Genomic DNA, 21,436 nt, shown 5'->3' on the forward strand with positions numbered 1-21,436 from the left:
TGCTTGCTATCCCTATTGTAAATAAGTTTTTAGGTAAGCTTGTTGTGATATTGATGGATTTTGTACCTGCTGGCTTTAGGCCCCAGTTCTAGGCTACCTGGCTAGAGGATTTCCAAGCATATTGGGTGGGATATTAATTAATTAACTAATATGCATGTGTGGATTAAGGAATACAGGAGATAATGAAATGTAATCTCACCACTCAGCAATGCCATGTCAGTGCATTCATGGGAAAAGGGCGTCAAGCAATGCCAGCAGATCCTCACAAAGCTTCAGGCTCCCAGCCTAGTACCGTATTGGCCTGAATATAAGCCTCACTTTCCCCCCAAATTCCAACCTTGAAAAGTTAAAGTGCGGCTTAAATTCGCGACCTTACAAAAATGGGCTTTTACAATATTGCTGCTGAAACAGAGATATGGTAAAACGGAACGGGTGTGAGTGCCTGCAGAATTTTAAGGGAGCGGCTTATATTTGGGTACAGTAGTACCTTGGGTTACAGACACTTCAGGTTACATACGCTTCAGGTTACAGACTCTGCTAACCCAGAAATAGTAAGAACTATTCGGGTTAAGAATTTTGCTTCAGGATGAGAACAGAAATCACACAGCGGCAGCAGGAGACCCCATTAGCTAAAGTGGTGCTTCAGGTTAAGAACTGTTTCAGGTTAAGAACGGACCTCCAGAATGAATTAAATTCTTAACCCGAGGTATCACTGTATTGTCTCCCCCCACCCTTGAATTTTAAAGGTGCGGCTTATATTCGGGCCAATACAGTATATATCTTTGGTCCAAGAAATTGTTGTAAACATATACGGCTGGAGAAGCCTTAAAAGTCAGTTTTGCTTGATATGTATTTGTTCTTGGATGCCTCAAGCAGAAAAAACAGGTTTTCTTTTCCTTTGTGTTCAGCTTTATAGTCATAGGGTTTCTTCCTCTTTTAATCTGAGACATGTAAATATGGGGTAAACTTTTTGAAGTTGAGAGAATATGTTTGGAAACATTGTCACCAATGTCACTGATGAAGCCAAGCAACCTAATAAAATTACGAAGGTTAAGATCTACTGTAGTTTGAGTGGGCTCCCACTCACGCAATGGGACTCTCCACCATCCTGCAGTCCCCTGTGCACCCCTAAAATCTGTTGGGAAGGGTTGGGGGCCCCTCAAGCAGATTCAGGAGGTACACAGGGACTGGAGCAGGAAGACGAGAAATGGTAAGTCCCTTTGCACAAGCAGATTTATTTTTTTCAAGAAGGTGGACATTACTGGATTATCCCAGAGTAATGAGCCTTCATCTGCCAATGGTACCTCCAATGCATTTTCTGACCTGTTTTATACATGTTATATATTCTGTTTCATGTATGTTATATATTCTTCCTGCAATTAAGGCCATTGATTAATTTGTGATAATTTTCCCTTATGTTAAAATTAGGAGATACTGTTCTTACTGAAGAATTTGTCTAGTTATAGTAGCTGGACCCAATTCTTCCTCCAATGTTTTTCTTCTTGGTTTACTTGTTATTAATGTTTCATAAACGTTGTAACTTACAGAGGGTAAACCTTTTGCTGATATCCCTGCAATTTTGTATGCTATAGTTCACTACTTCCTTCTTTTAGTTTAGAGTGCTACCTGCTACCAGTTTTAAGTCAGGGGGTATTTTTTTACATGAGTTGCAATAAATACCTGCTATTGCTTTCCATTACTACAGCAGTAACTACTTACAGTCATTCCCTGCTCTCCCTCATTTGTCTCCTGAAGCATCTGCTATTAGAAGAATAATCTTTTCCTCAGATGAAATCTGTGGTGTAGAAAATGATAATATTTACAGTACACCTTTATGTTGAAATTTATAGAAAATAACACACCCTGAAGCATAATACCTGATAAATTAAGAAATAAAGTAAAATTGTTGTCATTATTAGTTAGTTGCCAGCTGATAGATGCTATATGTTTACAGCACAAAACAAGTAACACTAAGTTGAGTACCAATTTGTGGTGCTTCAAAAGTATGTATAAGAGATGGCTATTAGTAATGTATATGTGAAATACTTTATATATTTGTTTCCTTATTGATATCTAGCAACATGAAGGACTCCAGACACTTCAGATAATCTTTGAAGTTATTTCAATTTTCTGATACTCAAAATTATTTATGTATGAGTGAGAGAGCTAGTTTTTTAAAAGTTTTTAAAGCTATTTTCCATTTCATCAGCTTGGATGTTTTTCTTAAACATGAAAAATGCTCCCTTCTGGCACATCATTCTTTCCACAGCTAGGATGCATAATTTAATTGACAAGTCAAATCAGATGCCCAGGACATTCAGTCCTTTATAATATCTAATATATGATGGTTCACAACATTTACTGTCCTGCACTTTGTTTTAGTAGCTTACCTACTTAGAAACAATTTTGTTTGGTAAAAAATTGTGGATTGCAAAATTAGAAGGAAAAGTCCTGGAAAGGAAACTGTTTCAGACATTGGATCACTTCAAATGGTCACAAAAATACAGACAGAAAAAATTATGGCCATAATTTCATAGGAGCCTTTCATTGCCGGTTCCCCTTCACACCTTATATTTGATCAAAGTCAAAACATGCCTTTGACTTTGCTCATAGTGGCTGTGTTAGCATGTCATGTTAAGCCATAATTGATATTTAACTATAATTTAATGTGAATGAGCTGTGTGCTGGTTCATATTCATGATGCTCAGAAGTCCCTGCTTCACTCTTACTTTGCTCCTAGGTCTGCTGCACAGACATTTACAAACCTCATGCCTAGGCTTGTGACAACTTGTGGAGTTGTTTGTGATGCAGCACAATACATTTTGCAGGATCCAACATTTGCTATGCCTTAAGAATATTTAGGGTATTGTTTCCCAATATATCTATAGGCGTTTCTATTAAAATTTAAAAATTTTAATTTTTCTAAAGAATGCTTACGCTTCTGACTTTTTTTTTTTAATCTTTTATGTTAGCTCAGTCTACACAATCCAGAAATTAAGCTAGAATCCTTGAAGGAAGATATTAAGGAATTTCTGAAGACATCAGGTTTGTTCTTTAGTTTGTTACCTTTTAAAGTCTTTTAAGGAAACCCAGCCAGATGGGCGGGGTATAAATAATAAAATTATTATTATTATTATTATTATTATTATTATTATTATTATTAAGCCTGCCCCCTGCTGAATATTGGGGCAGCATCCACATACCTGAAGCTTGCTTTACCCCTGTATTGTAAATAAATTTGCCAGTGTTACTGGCACACAGATCTTGGCTAGTCACTTACAGCAAGAGTAAACATCTGAAAGGAAAAACAAACAGCCAGTTCTTTTCCAGTTTCCAAGCTACCAGTGGCGGACCTTGGGATCTCAAATTTTAGTGGCAGCCTCTCATCTTCCAGTCTACTTCATAGTTGTGGTGCCCTCGAGGCTCTGTGCCCAGTGTGACCGAATCAGTCACTCGCCCCTTAATTCTACTCTGGAGCTCCTCTGCCTGCCAGCTCGCTTGTACAGTCTTCTAGCCATGTAGTCTTGTGCTGAGGCAGATGGTTTGCATGCTAACAGTATGCACTGATGTCATGTGCAGTGAGGGCCACAACCTTGAGTTGGAGTCCCATGCATTTACTTAGAAGTACCGTATTTTTTGCTTTATAGGACGCACCGGACCATAGGAGGGGGAGAACGGGGGGGGGGAATTCTCCCCCTCTCTGCTCAGCGCCCCTTCAGCGAAGCAGCAGGAGAAACGGAGCCCCTTCCATTTCTCCTTCTGCTTCGCTGAAGGGGCACTGCGCAGAGAGGGAAAGCTGTGCAGCGCCTCTCCAGCGAAGCGAAGCCTGGAGAGCAAGAGGGATTGGTGTGCACCGACCCCTCTCGCTCTTCAGGCTTCAGGTGGCTATCCGCAAGCCTTTGGAGCACAGCGGGAACTCCTTCTGCGCTCCAAAGGCTTGCGGATAGCTGCCTGAAGCCCCCAGAGCACAGCGGGAGTTTCCGCTGCGCTCCAGGGGCTTCAGGCAGCTTCAGCAAAAGCAATGCGAAGCCTCCGGAGCGCGGGGGGAGCTCTCCCTCTGTGCTTCAGAGGCTTCGCGTTGCTATTGCTGAAGCCAAGGAGTCTGCATTCGCTCCATAAGATGCACACAGATTTCCCCTTAATTTTTGAAGGGGAAAAGGTGCGTCTTATAGAGCAAAAAATACGGTAAATTCTGTGGGTGCAAGGGAACTTATCTACTGAGCAAATGTGTTTAGGATTGGGGTTTTAGTCTGCAGTCTATAAAACAAATACTATCAGGTAGTACTGTTAAACAGTTTTGGAATAAATGAGCAGGGGGCTTGTGCTTTTAGAGTGCTTTTGGTAGTGGAACCTCTGTATGCTTCACTTCAAAGGTTTTTACTCCCAAGTGCACATAGAAGTTTGATGGTATTTTTTTATAATATGAGTACCTCTAACGTTCATTTTCTAACCTCTTATTTTACCAGGATGGGAAAAGAAGCTGCAAAATGCTGTTTATAGTGAACTCAGTGTGTGAGTTTGTTTTTGTCTGCATTTTTAGAGATGGGGCATAGTCTTTCTTGCCTTCCTATCTGCATGCATTATTTGTAATATCACTTAATGTGTACATCAGAGAAGGCCCAGCCAGATCCTTTTTCAATCTGCAATGGACTATAATTTTTGCTTTGTGTAGAGAATGCCGCAGAAATGAATAGGGAAATGGCACAAAAGAGACATACTGCTTTTTTGTTTTAATCATCTTAATAAAAGTAGAGATGGTTTTGCTGGCGGATGAAAGGTTGGTCTCTAATTCAGTGTATTTTGTTGAAGTCTGGCTGTAATAGTAGTGTCCAATCAGACTTTGTTTAGCCAATTTATTCCCTATTAAATGGCTCCTATTTTGTCACTCTATAGCTTTTATTTATGTAGACCAATTATAGCACCACAAGCTTCACTCTGAAGTTTGAAATGTTCTCAGTATTAAGTGAGTGGATACCGCAGAGGTTTTGGAGTTATCTTTCACTTAATGCTGGAAGAGTTTTTCAGCCTGGAGGGAGGGGTGGGGTTAGCTGAGAGTTGGGTGTAAGCAATGTTACAGTTGTTGTGGGGAGAAGAGGACAATTGCACCCTAACATCTTAGCTATGGGGGGGGGGATATGTTTCCCAAGTCAAACAACCTGGCAATCTCAGATGTCTAGTGGCCTGGTACTATGGCTTGATGTGTTAGGAAATATATCCTGAATAGTCATGACTTGAACCAGCCATAGGCAAACTCGGACCTCCAGATGTTTTGGGACTACAACTCCCATCATCCCTAGCTAACAGGACCAGTGGTCAGGGATGATGGGAATTGTAGTCTCAAAATATCTGGAGGGCCGAGTTTGCCTATGCCTGACTTGAACCATGGTATTAGACATGCTTTGTTTGAACATAATTCTGACAGAGTACCAGGAGACTCTTTTATCGATGGAGTAAGAAATAAATTCACTCCCTGCATCCCCTTTCAAGTATGTTTTGCTGTTTTAAGTTTTTTTTAATGGATATGCAATCCAAAAAAGGCTGAAATTATCTGGTATTATGACTGTGCCTGTGTCTGAGTGACCCATCGTGGGTTTGTTTTTCCAGTAAATTATTATATTTTGTTCAACGCAGAGTTAAGTAATGGGATGTAGTAATGTTTCACAAGGCTGGTGGCTGTGAATTGAGGATGATTGCTTGTTATTTCATTAGTGTCTCTGAAAATGATTGTGGTGGTGATGCACTCAATCTTTTAGCATTAACTCTGAAGAGAGAATCAAAGTAATAAATGGAGTAAAAACAAAACCTGTTGTTGCTTTCCTCCTCAAGGTTCCCTTTACCATGCCACCCATCAGCCCCTCCTGAACACACCAAAGAATCTTTGGCTTACATGAGGAAAGCCCAGGTTTGCTTTGCTTTAATTTTACTATTTGTATTTAAGTATTGTCATACATACTGTATTTGTAAACATTTTTAATAGGGATATGGGTGGCGCTGTGGTCTAAACCACTGAGCCTCTTGGGTTTGCCGATCAGAAGGTTGGCGCTTCGAATCCCCACGATGGGGCGAGCTCCCTTTGCTTTGTCCCAGCTCCTGCCAACCTAGCAGTTCAAAAGCACACCAGTGCAAGTAGATAAATAGGTACTACTGCAACGGAAAAGTCAACATCATTTCCGTGTGCTCTGGTTTCCGCCATGGTGTCCCGTTGCGCCAGAAGCGGTTTAGTCATTCTGGCCACATGTTCCAGAAAACTGTCTGTGGACAAATGCCGGCTCCCTTGGCTTGAAAGTGAGATGAGCACCGCAACCCCATAGTTGCCTTTGACTGAACGTAAGCATCCAGGGATCCTTTACCTTTACCTTTTTAATGGAAGTGTCTCTGTATGTCAGGGGTGGGAAACCTGTGGATTGCAGCTTCCATCGCTGCTGAGCATTGGCCAAATTGGCTGGGCCTGATGGAAGTTGGAGGGCCATTGGTTGCCCACCTCTGCTAAATGTCCTCTGAGTGGGACCTATGCGCAATATATTGCAATATGGAGTACTCCAGTTCTGGATTTTTAGAGGAAAAAGTGCCAGAGTAGTGCTGCCAAGCAAGCACGATTGCACCTCTCTATTTTAAAGTGATGGTTCTGGGGCTGACACTATATGTAACATGCAGCTGCATACATGTGTTCTGTGACTTCTCCTTTTTAAAAAAAAAGTTTTTAGAAGGCTATAATGTTGATCAGAGGGATGGAGCATCTTTCTCCTGCTCTGATCAAGGCTACAGTCTTCTTAACCTCCCTGATCTAAGCTACAGAGGTACCTCGCAAGACGAATGCCTCGTAAGACGAAAAACTTGCAAAACGAAAGAGTTTTTCGTTTTTTGAGTTGCTTCGCAAGACGGATTTCCCTATGGGCTTGCTTTGCAAGACGAAAACGTCTTGCAAGTCTGTTTCCTTTGTCTTGCAAGTTTGTTTCCTTTTTCTTAAAACCGTGCATTCACTTCAAGGAGCAACTGATAGCACGCGGTGTGGTAGCCTTTTTTGAGGTTTTTGAAGACTTTGGTGATTTTTGAAGCTTTTCCAAAGTCCGTGCTTCGCAAGACGAAAAAATCGCAAGACGAAAAAACTCGCGGAACGAATTAATTTCGTCTTGCAAGGCACCACTGTATGGCTTTTTTTTAAAAAGGTATTGTTTATATAGAGAAAAATTTCAATCTCCTCCACAAATTAATAATAATAATAATAATAATAATAATAATTTTTATTTATACCCCACCCTCCCCAGCCAAGGCCGGGCTCAGGCTGGCTAACAAGCAGTAATAAAAACAAGTTGAATGAATACAACTTAAAAACAAGATTAAAATACAACAATTAAAATATTGAAACATTAAAATATTAAAATGCAGCCTCATCACAGGAGGAGAAAGGAAAAAGAAAAAATAAAGAGGGGGAGGGAATCAAATTGGCTTCAAGCCAAAGGCCAGGTGGAAGAACTCTGTCTTACAGGCCCTGTGGAAAGAAATCAGATCCTGCAGGGCCCTGGTCTCATGAGACAGAGCGTTCCACCAGGCCGGAGCCAGAGTTGAAAAGGCCCTGGCTCTGGTTGAAGCTAATCTAACTTCCTTAGGGCCCGGGACCACTAGGGTGTTGCTATTTATGGATCTTGAGGCTCTCCATGGGGCATACTCACTGGCTTTGGTGTACAGCATGGTAAACCATATCAGTGGCAGTTGGGAACAGTAACTAGGCCAGGCCAACTTGCTGTCAGCCTGTGTGTTCCCCCTACAAGACAGTTTGGTGGCAGCTATTCAGTGGGTGCATTGCCTGTTTGAGGAAGTACGGCATATATCATATCATATATTTAGTTTTTCTTGGTGTTTGGTGTTAATTGTCTCTAACTTTCATATTTCATGGTGCTGCAAATCGGTGCACTTTTTTGTAAAAAATCTCAAATAAATGAAATTATTATTGTCGTTTTTTTATTTATTAAACAGTTAAGCTAAAAAGCAAAACACCAATTAAAAATTGAAAATAGATGGAAAGATGGAAAGGTTATATTGATTTGTGTCATCTGTTGCAGGGAAACTGGGAAAAACGCATTCTGAAGAGCCTCAATAGTATGTGTACAGAACTCGGCATTCCATTAGCACAAAAGGTAGCTTTGTTAATTTATTTTACTGTGAATGCTGCACTTAGGCAAAGCTAGTCCTAATTTAATGGGGTGGGGGTGGATTTTTAATCCATGTTATTAAATGCTAACAGAAACTTTTGCTTTTTGTTCTTGGTTGGCTTATTGCAAAAGGCTTTTTTTTAAATGATTTACAGAGATCAATCAATGAGCAAAAGGAACTTCTAAGTAAATGGAATGAAATGGGAACAGATGAGCCAGGTATGTGAATCCTACTTTATGCAAATTTGACGTTATTTAGTTGTGCCCCACTGCTGATAGAGAGGCTTTTTATTATTTATCTGATCCATTTACATAACACTCTTAATTTAGAAAATGCCAGAGTGGTTCACAAATAATAATATAAAATACAGAATCACATAACAAAATTGAGATATAAAAATCATTGCAATGTTAAATCAGCAGCAAGATAAAACATTCCTAGAAAGGTTCCCTGTGCCTGGTTTAACAGCGATTTCAGGAAGATTTGAAGGCCAGAGTTTAAAGGTAATTACCTAACATAACTGGATTGACCTCCTGTGAATCTATTGTGGTTGGCCTTAGGGTTCCAGTGACCCAGAAGAAAGGTTGGAACCAACCACCCCCCTAGAAAGTGCAGCTCAAAGAGCTTTCTTTGCCACAGCCAATGCCATCTGGTAGGCAAGATTATGTGCTTGCACCCACACTCTGTCATATTCACTGTAAGATTTCCACTGCCTGCATTCTAGTTATCATCTGCCTTTGCTATTTTGCTCGCTGAGAAACCCAGGGACCTGCCCTGGCTCCATAATTGCAGAGACGACGGAGGCTTCTATAAATAGAAAGGGAGGGGAAACACAAATTCCTCCTTTTCCCCCTGCATCCCTCAAGCCACTCCCCATCCTGTTCCAAAGGTTCCTCAACCCTTTGTAGGTGATGGTGTGCAAAGGGAAGGGGAAAGAGTGAAAATTCCCCCACCTTTCCCATTTCTGCTCATGGAAGCCTTCACTAGTTCACAAAGCCTTCTGTCAGTGAATGTCTGGGACTGGGCTAAAGGAGGAATGGTGGAGACTGCCTCTCTAGCCTGACCCTTCCAGAGAAGAAGAAGACAGTTCAGAATTACAACAGGGGTTTGAGGGAGGTCACAGCTCAGAGGCAGATGAGGGGAAAAGCTGGGAAATGATGGGAGAGGAGGAGGAAGAAGAAGCAGCAGCAGCAGCAGCAGGGGGCGACAGCTGACAGTCTCAGGGTCTTTAGAAAGCATTTCAGACTCCCCTTCCCAGAACCCGGCAGGCCTTGAAAGTAGGAGAGCAAAGAGCTCAAAGGCAGAGGGCACTTTTCAGCACCCATAGTGATGACACATGAGGAAGTGAGAGACAGGGTGGAGATTCACTCGGGACAACGCCATTATTCTGTGAATATTGAATAAAAGCAGATGGTAAGGACTTTCCCTTGTATTGTCCGTTCCTGGCAATCTGCCGCGGGGGTTGGTTCCTCTGCCGCCTGACAGTGAAGGGACACAAATTAATACATCTCATTGATGTCATTCAGTACTTTGTACTTCAGCAGAGCCAGTGTGGTGTAGTGGTTAAGAGCGGTAGATTCATAATCTGGGGAACCGGGTTCGCGTCTCCTCTCCTCCACATGCAGCTGCTGGGTGACCTTGGGCCAGTCACACTTCTCTGAAGTCCCTCAGCCCCACTCACCTCTCAGAGTTTTTGTTGTGGGGGAGGAAGGGAAAGGAGAATGTTAGCCGCTTTGAGACTCCTTCGGGTAGTGATAAAGCGGGATATCAAATCCAAACTCCTCCTGGAGTGTAAATGTGCATGTGTAAGCCTAACAAATGTTATAATAAAAATAATACAGAAGTGCTCGGGCCATTGAAGTGCATTGCCTCCTGATCCACTCCCAAGAGATAGCCCAGAAGGATACCATGGCATCTAAAGCTGCCGAGAGGTCCAGCTCAGCTAATGGAGTTGCATTTCCCTTTTCCATCTTTGTGTGCAGGCTACCCTACAAGGATGAGAAAGTTGCTTCAAATCTCAAACTCAGACTGGAAAGCAGTCTGCTGAAGGTCCAGCTTGGCAGCCCTACAGCGACATGTGGCTTTCAGCTTAATTTCAAAAGCTTCTGGGTCTTACTATCATTAATAATAATTTATTATTTATACCCTGCCCATCTGGCTGGGTTTCCCCAGCCACTCTGGGCAGCTCCTAACAGAATATTAAAAACAATAAAACATCAAACATTACAAACTTCCCTAAACAGGGCTGCCTTCAGAGGTCTTGTAAAAGTCAGATAGTTGTCTATTTCCTTGACATCTGAGGGGAGGGCATTCCACAGGGTGGGCGCCACTACGAAGAAGCCCTCTGCCTGGTTCCCTGTAACCTCGCTTCTCTCAGTGAGGGAACTGCCCGAAGGCCCTTGGAGCTGGACCTCAGTGTCCGGGCTGAGTGATGGGGGTGGAGACTCTCCTTCAGGTATACTGGGCCAAGGCATTTTTATACTTTCTCGGTGAGATGAAATTTATTAGGGATTCCAAAGTTCACCATTGAGCATTACCAAAACATCATAAAACAGTGAGCAAGCTTTTGAGTTTCTCAGAACACTTCATTAGACTAGATTCTCTAAGACAGGGTGGAGATTAAGCTGTAGTTAAATCCATGATATCTGCATTTAGTTCTGCACCCTAAGATTGAGACTGCAGACTGCTTAAATTAGTGTCTCCTAGGTACTGGCAGAATTCTGGAAGGAAGCAGCAATATCTCATGTAGATGTGGATAACATCTGGCCTTTATGTTAGCTTTTAACAGCTGTCTTTGTACTTCAGCTGATACTTGATGATAAGATTGCATGCTTCAGAATTTGCTTTGAATGTATATTCAAAATTTATGTTGATATGAACACATATTGCTTTAATTAGTATTAGGCAAATTGGACCCCTTTGAGAATCTGATGAAAGCTGTGGACCACTCCTGATATTTTTTTCCACAAAGACAATTCTTTTTAATCAAATAACTTTATGTATCTTATTCATTTCAGATCTAAGTCTCTTCAGGCCCGTTTACGCACCTAAAGATTTTCTTGAGGTAATAAAAAAATAAAATTAGATCTTCAATTATGTATTTATAGATCTTTATACAATAAAATATGAAGGGTCTTATTGGAGTTATGAAGTTCATATAGACTTTGCCAGTTCAAAGTGACGGCTTAAACTACAGGCATGGTTATGGAAGTAATATGGGGAAACAAGGACTGGGAAATCTCTAAAAGACGAAAAGGTTTGTGGTGTTCCTCTATGGCAGGTGTAGGGAAACACAGGCTTGGGGGCTGAATTTCCTCTCTGACTGGCCTCAGCATTCTTGCCAGGCCACTTCCTGTTTCATAACCTCCTTGAGTGTTTTTGCCATAAATTACATAAACTGGGCCGGATTCAGCTAACCTGGCATGCTAGCGGAAGACAGTGCAAGGCTTCCTTCTAGTTCAGTGGGCTTACTCGTCCCCTTCTCCTTCCCCGCCCCGCAAAAAATAGCTCAGCCATATCTGCTCTGGATGGGCCAGGAAAACCCTCAGAACGGTGGGGGGCGGGGACGGGAGATTGTTTCCTCTGGCAATCAGAAATGCTTGCACTGCTGGAACAATCAAATTAGTGCAAAGATGAATTCCACCCAGTAAGCTTTAACTCGTAATTTGGGCACAGACTAAAGAAATGAAACAAAACGTTTAGCAATTCTGTCAGCTTGTGTGTCGGCGTTCAAATTTTGCTCAGCTGTAAGAATCGCAATTCAAGAGTCTGTTGCACAGTAGTCTGTCAATATAAGGACTGCATTTCATCAGATGGGAATGCTGGCCGCGGAACATGGACAGAGGCCATTTCTGATGATCCTCCTTGCCCCTCCAGTGCCCTGAACCCCCTCTGCAACATCCCCCAAATCTACCCCAAACCTCTGAAGCAGATTGAGATGGAATACAGTGGTACCTCGGGTTACAGATGCTTCAGGTTACAGACTCCGCTAACCCAGAAATAGTACCTCAGGTTAAAAACTTTGCTTCAGGATGAGAACAGAAATTGCGCAGTAGCGGCGCAGCAGCAGCGGGAGGCCCCATTAGCTAAAGTTTTACCTCCGGTTAAGAACAGTTTCAGGTTAAAAATTGATCTCCAGAACGAATTAAGTTCTTAACCTGAGGTACCACTGTAGGGGCAATTTCTCCCCTGTATGGCCAACAGATTCCTTTCTGAGGACAGTCACCACTGGATCACACCCATTGCGTCTTGTATCTCTATTCTCACTTGCGTTACTTCATTGTATCCTAGGTCAGTAGTTTCACACTTTCTCTGTTCATTAAACCCCATTCATATTGCCAAGGCAAATTCCCAAACAACATTCGGCTCATGCATTGCAGTGGCCAAGCTTTCTGGATTCCACCATAACACTGCATATGTTGCATTGTTGTACATTGTAGCTGGGATGTGGGTGGCGCTGTGGGTTAAACCACAGAGCCTAGGACTTGCCGATCAGAAGGTTGGCAGTTCGAATCCCTGCGACGGGGTGAGCTCCTGTTGTTCGGTCCCTGCTCCTGCCAACCTAGCAGTTCAAAAGCACGTCAAAGTGCAAGTAGATAAATAGGTACCACTCCAGCGGGAAGGTAAACTGTGTTTCTGTGCGCTGCTCTGTTTTCCAGAAGCACCTTAGTCATGCTGGCCACATGACCCGGAAGCTGTACGCCGGCTCCCTCAGCCAATAAAGCGAGATGAGCGCCGCAACCCCAGAGTCGGTCACGACTAATGGTCAGGGGTCCCTTTACCTTTACCTTTACATTGTAGCTACACACTGCAGGGAGAAGATCAATAGTGGTGATTAGTGGAAATGCTTTTCACGAAAGCTTCCCTGTCATTACGAATCTTCTTAGCGGTTAGCTCTTAAAGTTTCCAAGGGACTTTCATGGCTCCCAGAACAGTTTGATAATCCATGTCCTCAATCTTTTGGTCCAGCTAGAGGACAACACAGAGTGTCCCTTTGGGCACCCCCCTTCCCATGTATTTGCCCTGCCCCCATATTTAAGGTCATATGTCCTCGTTTTACCATGTGGCTTCAGAAGTGAGAGAGGTCTAAATCCAGTTGTGCAAGGAAGAGTGCGACATATTTTAATGAGAAGAGAAGGAAACAACTACTAAAATCCAAAATGAAAAGCATGAGCAGAAGAAACCTGAACCAGTGGCTACAAAATTGATTGATAGAGCTTTTGAACATGAAAATAGTATGGTATCTTATTTTCCAAGAACTATTTCCGTATAAAAAAATTCCTTCCAGTAGCACCTTAAAGACCAACTGAGTTAGTTCTAGGTATGAGCTTTCGTGTGCATGCACACTTCTTCAGATACACTGAAACAGAAGTCACCGGACCTTTCTATATAGTGAGAAGGTGGGGAGGGGTATTACTCAGAAGGGTGGTGGGAATGGGTGATTGGCAGATAGCTGCGATGAGCCTGTTGACGACTCTTAACGACTGCAATAGGTCTAACAGGAAAAAGCAAGGGGTGAGAAGGTGAAAAGTGGCTTTGTCATGTATAATGAGATAAGAATCCAATGTCTTTATTCAAACCAGGTCTCTCCATAGTTTTAAGTTTGGTGATAAGTTGCAATTCAGCAGCTTCTCTTTCCAGTCTATTTCTGAAATTCCTTTGTAATAGAACGGCTACTTTGAGATCTTGTATAGAATGTCCTGGGAGATTGAAGTGTTCTCCTACTGGTTTTTCTGTCTTGTGGTTCCTGATGTCGGATTTATGTCCATTTATTCTTTGGCGTATAACGCCAAAGAATAAATGGACATAAATCCGACATCAGGAACCACAAGACAGAAAAACCAGTAGGAGAACACTTCAATCTCCCAGGACATTCTATACAAGATCTCAAAGTAGCCGTTCTATTACAAAGGAATTTCAGAAATAGACTGGAAAGAGAAGCTGCTGAATTGCAACTTATCACCAAACTTAAAACTATGGAGAGACCTGGTTTGAATAAAGACATTGGATTCTTATCTCATTATACATGACAAAGCCACTTTTCACCTTCTCACCCCTTGCTTTTTCCTGTTAGACCTATTGCAGTCGTTAAGAGTCGTCAACAGGCTCATCGCAGCTATCTGCCAATCACCCATTCCCACCACCCTTCTGAGTAATACCCCTCCCCACCTTCTCACTATATAGAAAGGTCCGGTGACTTCTGTTTCAGTGTATCTGAAGAAGTGTGCATGCACACGAAAGCTCATACCTAGAACTAACTCAGTTGGTCTTTAAGGTGCTACTGGAAGGAATTTTTTTATTTTGTTTTGACCATGACAGACCAACACGGCTACCTATCTATTTCCGTATGGCAGTGTAAATCTGTATTAGCTTGCCTAATAAAAACAACAGAACAGAAAGCAAGCATATGGATATGCCGTTTGTGAAGGTAAATGAAAGTCTCATATTTGAAAAATTCCCTTGTGTAAATAGGAATGTCTTTCCACTTTAGCATTGCAAATGCCATTAGTTTGGCTGACTCTTTCATAGCTTAATTTGCATATATTAATGAACATTCTGTTGCACTCATGCAAATGTAGATAGAAGGCTTACGTTGCGAGCCTGAACTATTGAACTTTAAATGTTCTTGGGTTGTTGTTTTTTATTTTGCTGATGGCTTGAATTATAATGTAACTATAGCATTTATCTGCAATTAAGGCTAATTAAATCTGTCTCAGTTTAACCTTATGAAAACACTTTGCATAAATAAACAGTGTTATGTCTCTTGTGTTTTCTATTGTTTCTTGACATCTCTTGACATTCTTTGAATGTTAACCTTTTAGTGCTTGGCCTGCATCTACAAATTTATATTCAGTCCATAATCCTGTATTAACTCAGAGAAATTATTCATGTACAAGCTGGAGTGTTTCATATAAACAAAAGAGACCAGATGAAAAACCTACAGCAGACTCTTCCTGTCTCTTTAACCTTGTCTTTACACAGCACAAGTCCAGAGATGCATGAACACTAAGCTTCCTAGGACCATAGCATGCAATCAGAAATATTTGACAGTGGCTTACTGTGATGAATGAACATGGGAACATAAGAACAGCCTGCTTGATCGGGCCAATAGAAAACACTAACTTCTACTGCTTTTCTTAAAGGTATTGATGAACCTTCGCAATCCGAATTATGAAAACAGTGAGCAGCCTAGTTTTAGAAACCACCTGGGATTAATTCAGGTGCCATTGAAAGTGAAGGACATCCCTGAACTGGTAATAATAATTATCTTTAAATATCATTCATCATTCAAAAGCATTTCTAAAATAGTAGAAATAAGTATATATGAACAAAAGAGCTAGATTTTCTTAACTGTGACATACTGAACATTCACAGTTCCTGTTTGGGCCTTCAGATAGGTTGCATTGTTTTCAGTAGGTGTTCTTGTCATTTGCTTTATTGTGACCACTGCCTGCTTAGTGCTCTGAACAACATTTTGGAGGGGAGAATGTGGAAAGGACAGTTAGAAGGTGGGGGAAGAATTTGAGTTTACTGAGCTCTGGCCGAGCAAAGGACCCAAGTCCTTGTGTTGAAGAAAGAAGCCGAGTGACCAATTTACATCCAGGGGCAATGTGAGTTTCCTGGTGGAAATTTCCCCACTACTTTATATGTTGAAGTAATGCCCTACAGCAGCAGTTCCCAATCAGCTAATTACTGAGGACCCCCTGTTTTTCAAAAGCCAAGCCATGGACCCCCTACTTTTTAAAATGTTGATAACTTTATGGTTGTTACCTCTGCAAAGCAATTTTTTGAACAAAATGTGGGGTAACCCAAAATATGCAAAGGATTTTAGGTATGCTAGAAAAAAACAGACTAGGGCTGAGCTGAGCGATATCTGGTTTTCAGCATTGTGATATATCAGTAGCTAAACATCGCGATATTCCGATATATCACGATGTCTGAAATGGGAGATCAGGCGTGGGCATGAGGGAAGGAGCAGTCACAGAGATCGGATGGGTGGGATATGTGCAGCTCAGGAGTGGGAATAAGAGAAGGGGCAGCCGCGGAGATTGGATGGTTAGGGGGAGGAGAGGAAGTAGAGTCACCTCACTGCATGGTTTGAGTGGGCGGGGATGGGGGGTGCATCTAACCACCGTCAGCGGAGCAGCCAGCAAAGAGGATGTCCACTGTGGCTGCCAAGGGAATGTAGTGCCACGATGCCTTGAAGTGAAGACAATCCGCTGCCCTGGTCTTCATCAGCATGAGGGGAAGGCAGCGCCTTGCAATTGACTACCCTGGTCTCCTTCAGTGCGAGGGAAGGCAGCTCGGATCGGCAGCGTCACCAGCGGAGATCATTGGTGGTGCCTTGAAATCGACTGCCCTGCTCTCCCCTCGCGCAAGGAGCTACAAAGTCCTGCGTATTGCTGGGTGTCAGGGACTGTGTTGCGGAGGGCTGCACTGAGGAAGAATGGTGGGAGCCTTGCCCTCCCCCTGCTCCTGATCCAGATCCTGAATCTCCTCAGGAGCAGGAGGACAATATAGATTTGGAACAGTGGTTTGCAGAGGGACATAGTTCAGAAGGCATAAGCTGGGATATACTGGATGGGGAACAGCTAGGAAAAGAAACACTGGAAGGGAGAAGGTTAACAGATTCACAGACAGCATTCCTCCACCACCCTCCCCAAAGCCGAGAAGGGCTCAGAAAGTGGCAGAACAGAAAGCACAGAGGGGACAAGCTCAGAATACGAGACGTAGAAATGACGTAGGTTCATAGGGACCGAAGGGGGTGGGCTCTTTAATTGGGAGCACTGCCATTAGTAGAAGATGCGTTCTTTGTTCTGTCGCTGTGATTATTAAAGTTTGTAACTGGTAAGAAGACTCATTTCCCTTTGTTCTGATAATCTGCAGCCACAGGGGAGGGAGCTGATTCCCCAAAACCTGACACTGGGTCAAAATCGTTATTGCGGTGTGATTTCAAAACCAATTTTGGCCAATATATTGAAAAATTGCACAGCACTAAAACAGACCATAACATTTGTGATATTACCCCTGATTGGCAACCACTGCCCTACAGAATACTAGGTGACATATTGCTTGGGATGTGACTGAAATCAAGTTGGGAGTCCTGCTAACAGCATGCTGTGCCCACTGCAGTACTGCTAATAAGAAATCTTAACAGGGTACCCACATAGTTGAGCCTCTCTGCTTTTAATTCTTGATTCATTCCTAAGTCGGAGGACTGGGCTAGATGACAATTGTAGTATACCGTATTTTTTGCTCTATAAGACTCACTTTTTCCCTCCTAAAAAGTAAGGGGAAATGTGTGTGTGTGTCTTATGGAGCGAATGCAGGCTGCGCAGCTATCACGGAAGCCAGAACAGCAAGAGGGATTGCTGCTTTCACTGTGCAGCGATCCCTCTTGCTGTTCTGGCTTCTGAGATTCAGAATATATTTTTTCTTGTTTTCCTCCTCCAAAAACTAGGTGCGTCTTGTGGTCTAGTGCGTCTTATAGAGCGAAAAATACGGTAGATCATATTTCTAATTGATAGCTATTTGGAGTTTTGTTGACAACTAATTAAAATTTAAAGAAATATCCTTTGCTGATAAAATATTTGTGGGCTTTTTGTACATTTTTTCTCAAGAAAGAATATTTCAATGAGCTAGACTTGAACACAGGCCAGCTGGATATTGATGATTCTGCACATGTGCCTCCAGGTTAGTGCCTTCGTTTAAAGTAGTAAAATTGTTCTTGGTTCTTACAATGATTCGTGTGAGATATAGATGCTAACGTCTGTTCCAGTGACAATTCTTGTGTCTTTATTTGCACTGTGGTAGGAAGAGATTTGGCAAGTATAACTTGTATGGTATAGATAGCAGGAAAAGCCAAAACTTACTGAGTACAGTATCTTCATTCCTGGAGTCCTCTTTTGGTCGGAATTTGGCAAAATTTAAAACACTGCTTTTATTAAAGCAAATGTGAGAAGCCTGATTTGGAAAATAGTGGATCCTAGACTGAATGTAAATCTTTTAGTCCAAAAAAGTTAAGACTAATTGTTACTGAGGTAGTAAGCTTTGGTCTTACTACCTTGAATTATTACTTTGAATTATGGTGCTGGAGGAGACTCTTGAGAGTCCTGTGGACTGCAAGAAGATCAAACCTCTCCATTATTAAGGAAATCAGCCCTGAGTGCTCACTGGAAGGACAGATCGTGAAGCTGAGGCTCCAATACTTGGGCCACCTCATGAGAAGAGAAGACTCCCTGGGAAAGACCCAGATGTTGGGAAAGATGGAGGGCACAAGGAGAAGGGGACGACAGAGGACGAGATAGTTGGATAGTGTTCTCGAAGCTACCAGCATGAGTTTGACCAAACTGCGGGAGGCAGTGGAAGACAGAAGTGCCTGGCGTGCTCTGGTCCATGGGGTCACGAAGAGTTGGACACGACTAAACGACTAAACAACAACAACAAAGCTTTGGTCTGCACTTCAGAGTGCAGGTGTGGGATCACATGACTAGCAATTTCCTCAAACAAAATCCCTGCATATTGAAAACCAGCTGTCAGGCAGAATGGTTCTAGTAGTTTAGAACTACACATTAATCCGGAATAGCAAGAGGAAAAGTGTTGCGATGCTTTAGAGATGAACAATGTTATTGCGGCTAGGGCTTTTATCTCCAGCGGCATTCATACTGTGTATAGAATACTCTGTATACCTAACATTATCTTGATTTATCTTTATTCAACTGATGAAGGACAAAACTTGTACTACAGCAAAGTAGTTAGAGCCTCAAGGCATCTTTTTGTGTTCTATTTATTATCTAACTAGATTAGCATATGCCCTCTTCAGCTCCATTTCTAAATTGCAGGAAGCTCTCCTTGCTGGTAATGCATTCACCACTTGGAAATAATACCTGTCTCATGATGGGAATGAGCAGATAGCCATCAAAATTTAAATGGGTGGAAATTAATAACACTGCTGATGTTCTATAACTATAGTTGAAGCATCTTTCTCATGAATGAATAATAGCACATTTGAAGAACATTGTTTATTTTAGACAAAAAAAAAAGTGGACCTTAATTCCCCCCCCCCCAAAGGTGGCTTGCAAAAGGAGAGAATGAAATAAAATGATACTTTAAAATAGCGCACTAACAGGCTATACAGGGAAGCTAAGATAAGGACATGCACAAACCCATCTTCTGAATTTCCATCTCGTATAGCGTTCTGATCACTGTATCCTCAAACTGCCCTCTAATCCTTTTAGAGTAGAGAGAGAGAGAACCAGCATTGTTTTCTTTTAAAAAAACAAACTCTTGCTTCAAATTACATTTCGAACGAAAAGGTAAGGGTTTAAAAAGTCGTTTGGAGGCAAATGGGTGCCATTTTTCGGAGAGAAATGTTGCACATGTGGATTATGAATGCATGCTCCTTGGAATTCTGGTGCATGTATGGTGCCATGCTTTCAGATAAGATGTTTTTGATAGTTAAATCAAACATCCTTCTGTAAAATTTAAATAATATTGAACTCTTTGCACTCTTTTCTTGCTTTACTGTTTTAGAACTCTTTGAAAATGAACATGTACGTATTGGTCAGAAAGGTAAGAATTGGATACTGACTGTAAACAAATTGCAAGTGTTTTAGGTTTTTCTGTGGGTTTTCTTTGTTTTGTCTGGTATGAAGTGTAATAAGGCTACAATTCTAAATACTAGAAATTAAATACCACTGGATGCTTTGGAATTTCCTTCAGAGTAAACATCCATAGAATTGCACTGTAAATGATGTAAAATAAAATGTAACTTGTACCTTTTTAACGTGATGGAACTGCTAGAGATTTATGGGTTCTAGATAAAGAGTGTCACAGCTGGCAGATTAAAAACAAAGTGTGTGTGTGTGTGTGTTTATGACAGTTTTATTCCAAATTGCTGAATTCCTAGTTTGAATTCTATTTTAAAATCACCAGAGTTGCTTCTGTGCACAAAGAACTCTCATTAGTGTTAATGGAGCTTATGTCCCTGCATCAGATAAGAATATAACTTTAATTCTTCCAGGTGGTTAGTCGCTAGTCCAAAACCTAATGAAACACGTAGCACTAAGTCAGCTTGCAGGATGGTTATGCCCTTTCAAATAAGGTCATTATTCTACCAGTTGAAAGGAAATCAACCCTACGCCTTAATTAAAAGGAATCAAACTCACATGGAACAAATTATTTTTTCTCTGCCTTTCCTTTCACAAGAGTGACTGTGAAAGGAATTAGGCCATGCCCATGTCACATTTTCCTCTTCTAAATTATATTAAAAGACAGCATGACAACTATGATAATTTGGGGTAGGAGGGGAGAAAACCCAAAATGACATGCTTCTGATCAGGCAACCACTTAAATTAATAGAATATTATTAATATTATGTTGGGAGCAGCCCAGAGTGGCTGGGAAAACCTGGCCAGCTGGGTGGGGTATAAATAATAGTAGATGATGATGATGATGATGGAAGTAACCTAGACATCCGTGACCTCCTTGATTTAATAGCATCATTTCAGATCTGTACAAAGCCATTTAAAAAAAAATAGTTTGTTTCAATTCCTCAAAAAACTGAATTTGGACATTATACAAATATTGGATAATCACTTTTCACTGAATATTAAATGCAAAAAAGGGAAGGAGTGGAATGAAATGTGTGGGTGCAGGAGGTACCTGGTAAGTTACAAATATGTGGACAGCAGAAAAATAGAAAGTGTGATTTGTGTTGAGCCATAATCTCACTGTGTGACTCATGCACTGCAAGCTTGACCAAACTAGTCACCAAAGGTGTTAATCTTCACTTGTAAACTTTTCAAGCAGGCCTTTTGTTTCTTTTGTTTTGTTTTGTTTTGTTTTGTTTTTCCAGCAATGTCCTAATTACTGGGGGCTGGCATCAAAGTTCATACTGAACAGAAGCTCTTCCATGGTCCCGGATAGCCTTTAAGCAAGCATCTGTTACTAACTGAGTTATCTTTGACTTGCTGCTAATTGGGTAGCCTTAATATTCGTGCCACTTGCTTAGCCAGGAAATGCCATGTATTATCTTGGCTGACAGCCCCAGGAAATTATTTCTGGTTTGTGTATACCTTGCCAAGAAGCAGAAAAGCATAAACATACCCGTGTTAGCATTTTCACTAGTGCTATCCCTATCTACTGCCAGGTGTAGCATTGTCTCTTTCAAACCTTTACTTTGTGGGTGAATACTCGGTTTCTCTTTTGCAATTCAGATGTTAGGAAGAAACAAGTTAAGTGGCTCAAAGGTACCTTCAGGAGTAGAGATCTGCAAAACCAAACT

At 41.6% G+C, this 21,436-nt stretch overlaps 1 protein-coding gene across 1 annotated transcript in view; it reads left to right on the forward strand.

Moving 5' to 3' along the window:
• TBC1D19 (TBC1 domain family member 19) overlaps positions 1-21,436 on the forward strand; it is a 75,915-nt gene that overhangs the window by 2,299 nt on the left and 52,180 nt on the right. Inside the window, exons 2-10 of the mRNA XM_081875840.1 lie at positions 2,973-3,045; positions 4,467-4,512; positions 5,827-5,902; positions 8,061-8,135; positions 8,306-8,369; positions 11,169-11,215; positions 15,294-15,404; positions 17,772-17,844; positions 19,684-19,722. Coding sequence (XP_081731966.1) covers positions 2,973-3,045; positions 4,467-4,512; positions 5,827-5,902; positions 8,061-8,135; positions 8,306-8,369; positions 11,169-11,215; positions 15,294-15,404; positions 17,772-17,844; positions 19,684-19,722 — 604 coding nt within the window. The remainder of the gene's footprint in view (positions 1-2,972; positions 3,046-4,466; positions 4,513-5,826; positions 5,903-8,060; positions 8,136-8,305; positions 8,370-11,168; positions 11,216-15,293; positions 15,405-17,771; positions 17,845-19,683; positions 19,723-21,436) is intronic.

This window comes from Podarcis erhardii (assembly GCF_964252035.2).
Source record: "Podarcis erhardii genome assembly, chromosome: 9".
NCBI classification, from domain to species: domain Eukaryota; kingdom Metazoa; phylum Chordata; class Lepidosauria; order Squamata; family Lacertidae; genus Podarcis; species Podarcis erhardii.